This window comes from Alosa pseudoharengus, unplaced genomic scaffold (genome assembly GCF_046254945.1).
Source record: "Alosa pseudoharengus isolate Yale_2024_CS ecotype anadromous, Long Island Sound unplaced genomic scaffold, YU_APseudo_1.1 YU_APseudo_1.1_scf_2, whole genome shotgun sequence".
NCBI lineage: Eukaryota > Metazoa > Chordata > Actinopteri > Clupeiformes > Clupeidae > Alosa > Alosa pseudoharengus.
In genome coordinates this window covers 59,272,247-59,277,189 of record NW_027468663.1, presented here as the reverse complement: position 1 = coordinate 59,277,189, position 4,943 = coordinate 59,272,247, and the positions used below count along the sequence as shown (strand labels likewise).

The window sequence follows — 4,943 nt, the reverse complement described above, 5'->3', positions numbered from 1 at the left end:
ACATACATACATACATACACAAACTATACATTTACACACACTCACACACTTTGTAAATGTAAAATGTAAATGCAAATCAGGTTTATAAGCCAAGTATACTTGCACACACCACATACTATACATTTACACACCCTACACATTTACACACACACACACACACACATCACACACACATACCTGGCTCTTAGCTGCGTTTCCAATGGTGCGGTTCTTAGAGGCCAAAGACACACACGCCCTGAGAGACACAAGCCCACACAGGAGATATTACAGTGTTTTACACACACACACACACACACACACACACACACACACACACGCCCTGAGAGACACAAGCCCACACAGGAGATATTACAGTGTTTTACACACACACACACACACACACACACACACACACACACGCCCTGAGAGGCACAAGCCCACACAGGAGATATTACAGTATTTTACACACACACACACACACACACACACACACACACACACACACACGCCCTGAGAGACACAAGCCCACACAGGAGATATTACAGTGTTTTACACACTAAACACTAAAAGACACACACACACACACACACACACACGTCCGTGTTACAGTGTTTTTACGATTGTTCGCACACTATAATAAATAATAAATAAATAATTGCAAAATTCTACTCCAAGGAGCAAAACACCTCCACAGATTAGCACAACATTACACACAATGTCTGGCTTCACCCTTTTTGCAAAACATTACACATAGTGATTTGTAAAACTCTACACACATTTTCACACCTTAGACACAGATAAGGATTGTGAGGTTACTTCCTTGCCATTACAAAGCCCCGGATTGCCAATGACCACACTAATGAACAAATTGGATAATCACATCCACCAGGTGTGGAAGCACACATGTGCTCATTTGATAACGCAGCACTCAGGTGTGCTATTAAAGGCAGCAGGTGAGTTCACCTGTCTTCACTCAGGTGTGCTATTAAAGGCAGCAGGTGAGTTCACCTGTCTTCACTCAGGTGTGCTATTAAAGCACAAATGGAAAGAGCTAGAAGAAGAAGAAGAGTGAGAATGACAGGGGGAGCTCAAAGAGGAGGAGGAGGAGGAGGAGGAGGAGGAGGTAGAGGAAGAGGATGTAGAGGAAGAGGAGGAGGAGGTAGAGGAAGAGGAGGAGGAGGTAGAGGAAGAGGAGGTAGAGGAAGAGGAGGAGGAGGTAGAGGAAGAGGAGGAGGTAGAGGAAGAGGAGGAGGTAGAGGAAGAGGAGGTAGAGGAGGAAGAGGAGGTAGAGGAAGAGGAGGAGGAGGAAGAGGAGGAGGAGGTAGAGGAAGAGGAGGTAGAGGAAGAGGAGGAGGAGGTAGAGGAGGAGGTAGAGGAAGAGGAGGCCCAGGTAGAGGAGGAGGTAGAGGAAGAGGAGGAGTAGGTAGAGGAAGAGGAGGAGGCCCAGGTAGAGGAGGAGGTAGAGAAGGACTTGAAGAGTTGATAGAACCTGAACAAAGACGACGAGGACCAAACTTGACTCAAGAAATCCGTGCAACACTTATTGACCATGTTGTTGATAAGATAAAGATAAGATAAAATATTTCCATTGAGCTGCGCTTTTCACGCACGCAGCCTTTCCTTGCCCCGCCCCACTCTCTCTCTAGCCCGCTGCCCCTCCTCTGCATGTGCATTTAACAAAATATTCACGATTGTTGAAGGATTGTTGTTGCCACATAGAAGCATTGCATAGTAAGATGTCTGGCTAAATTGCTATTAAATCCGCTTAGCATTGTGACCATGCTGCACAAATTTGTTCAAAACTGCTGCATTGAAGTGAACTCTGCTAAGGTCTCATCACAACATAGTACATTGAGGAGACTAAACTAAGTTAAGTTATGCAATCAAGCAGTATCTCAAAGCTAACGTTAGAATACTGTTTGGATGTCGAGTTTAGCTTGCTTACTTACAGCTGCTTGTCAATTTTGTTACTCATGTAGGGCTCATTTTCATTGACTCTGACACTGAATGTTTGCAAAATCCCGATGTAAATGGAAAAGTGTTTTCCAAGACTCAAAAGTGCTTGTCCCAAGGAGAAGTACGAACCTTTATTTTAACTAACAACATAGAACACATTAGGAATTGCATCCACACATCAGCAGCCTTTTAACGTCTTAAAGTGACAGGCACTCAATTAGACACATTTTTTACATAGGATTGAGGGTCTTAAAGTGACAGGCACTCAATTAGACTAATTCTTACATAGGATTGAGGGTCTTAAAGGCACTCAATTAGACTCATTTTCACAGGATTGAGGGTCGAGGAAGCTGGAAGGGGCCCTATGTTCACCCGTGCACAAGAGGCCATTGTGAACATGGTTTTGACCAATAATTGTATCAGGCTGCGATAAATCCAAGCCAATATCATCAATGATGACAATATTTTCAATAACATCCAACGAGTCTCTCTGTCAACATTAGGTCGAATCCTAGGGTTAGAAGAAAAATCAAATATACATGAAGCAACCTTTTCGGGTACCATTTGATATAAATTCAGAGAGAGTGAAACATCTGGACAATGAGTATGTGGACGTATGTATTGTTCATCTCATCTGGGCAATGAGTATGTGGAGGCACTGTATGTGTTGTTCATCTTACTATGGTGTGGTATTGTGCACAGCTCAAAATGTGTTATTGTGCAATAGATATTGAATAGCATCCTACTGTCTTTTACTGTGTTTCAGAGAGTCTTGCAAATGGATGCTGAAGAAATTCAACATGAATTTATATATGTGGATGAGGCTGGATTTAAACTTGCGAAAAACAAGAAGAGGGAGAAATTGGACACAGGGCAATCACCAATATGCCAGGGCAACGAGGGGGCAACATCACCCTTTGCGCTGCTATTACACAAAATTATCCACCACCATGCAAATCTGGGACCCTATAATGCAAATCTAATACTTGCATTTCTTGACAGATTGCACAAGATTGTCACAGCATTAAACCAATTAACAATAACCACCTCAGTCACATTAATAACCACCTCAGTCACATTAACCACCTCAGTCACATTAACCACCTCTAACCACCTCAGTTACATTAATAACCACCTCAGTCACATTAACCACATCTAACCACCTCAGTCACATTAACCACCTCAGTTACATTAACCACCTCAGTCACATTCCCCATCTGTTAAAGTGCCAAACTGATCACCAGAGCCAGTTATTACCCCAACCCCATAACATCAACAGAAGCCTTCCAAAGAGAGACTAGACACAGGTCCGACCCGGCTGATAAGCTCCGCCACCACCGGAGCCACGCCTCATCCATGACACGTTATCTCTACTGCCAGGGATTTCTGGAGTCAACTGGCAATTTAGGCGCAGATTATTGCATCGGGATATTACCCTTAAAATCATAGAATATAATATGCGGCCACAGGACGTGACGATGCGCCACACTCCGCAGCAACTCGACTTAGATGTGCAGGTTATTTATTTCAGCTTCGTACAGCTGCGATTTCCGGGTTTGCATCCGATACATATGACCCTGGCCAATGTCAGGGGCGTGCGGAGTGCGGTACAGCGGCCAGACGCTCCACGCGCCACAGAACACCACACTCGCGCCTCCGGGAATCCCTGCGCCACGGGACGAAACGCCCTCACAGCAGGGCCCATGGAGGTCTGAACCGGCACTGCCTCACAGACAGGCGTCTCCATATTTATCGAATTCACCCTCCTGACAGCCTACGATGTTGAATTTATTTGGTGGCGCAACATGGAGTAGAATAACCTATGATGAATATTAGAGATTGGCTACCCTGACTAGCCAAAGTTAATGAATGAGCTGTAATCCGTAAACAGGGCCACATTGTGTATTCTAATTAAAGAAAATAACTATCAGACCGGGGGCGGACAAATGCCACCTGGTCAGTAGCATGAACGTAAGAGCACGAGTCAACTAAAGGCGCAACTCCGGCGATTTCAGCCACAAACTGAACAGTCGTCACACCAGCATACGTCATTGAGCTCGTGTGTGTACATGAGGGTGGAGAGGCGACTGTCAGAAACAGTAAATGTTGACTATTTGGCAGAGAGCTGCCTACATATGACACACACAGACACACACAACACACACACACACAGCGCTGCCTACATATCACGCCACGCAGAAGGAAGCCCTATGCGCACTTGAACACCAGAGTGTCAACCTGTCAATAGCTCATGTCAGGTAGACTGTGCAAAACAAATGACAGTGATATCATACAGGGACGCGTAGACTAGGCTACCCATTGAAATTGTACCATCAGAAAATACCCGACTGCGTAAGAGAGAGAGAGCGCGCATCGGTTTACAGTGATGACAGCGATATACTTACGGCGTGCATCGGTCACTGTACTCATTTGCAATGGTCTCGATTCCGCCACTTCTAGCAACGGCGATGTAACAGTTCTGGAAACCCACATCAAAACCCACCACTGACATATTCTCGTCTGGATGTAGGCTTCACCTGTTAGTGTCTTATTTCTTTTTTATGTATATAATCAGATATGTGTGCCTTGTACACCTTTCTCAAGAAAAAAAACACAACCTAATCTACAACGAAAGGACACGTCGTCTGCCAGATTCTGCGTCTATTCTTAACAATTGAACCGTACAATAGTTAGCAACAACCAAGCTAACAGAATTACTACGTGTTACGTAAGCCTAGCTGTTTATAGCCAACTCTTCCAGACTAATCCTGGGGAAGGAGGATTCTACTGAGTTCTTCAGCCTCCACCGCATCTAGCAACCGGACTACCCAGGGGAACATGCGCTAAGAGAGGAGAGATGCCCTTACGGCCCGCCCTCTTGCTCTCTGATTGGTTAGTTCATGCTTTAGACTAATTTGATTGGTGCCACATCCTCTGAAACGGCGAAGCATCTAGAAGCCACAAGATGAGGCTCACCATCTACGTCACGACCAGCAGCCGCGAGATGA

The 4,943-nt window shown here is 45.0% G+C and overlaps 1 protein-coding gene across 1 annotated transcript in view; it reads right to left on the bottom strand.

Annotated features, from left to right (window-relative positions):
• Positions 1 to 4,735, bottom strand: part of hspa4l (heat shock protein 4 like) — a 62,640-nt gene extending 57,905 nt beyond the window's left edge. The window contains exons 1-2 of the mRNA XM_076295663.1: positions 4,341 to 4,735; positions 178 to 235 (exon numbers count right to left, since the gene is read on the bottom strand). Coding sequence (XP_076151778.1) covers positions 178 to 235; positions 4,341 to 4,447 — 165 coding nt within the window. The 5' untranslated portion in view covers positions 4,448 to 4,735. The remainder of the gene's footprint in view (positions 1 to 177; positions 236 to 4,340) is intronic.
• Positions 4,736 to 4,943: the final 208 nt, after the last annotated feature.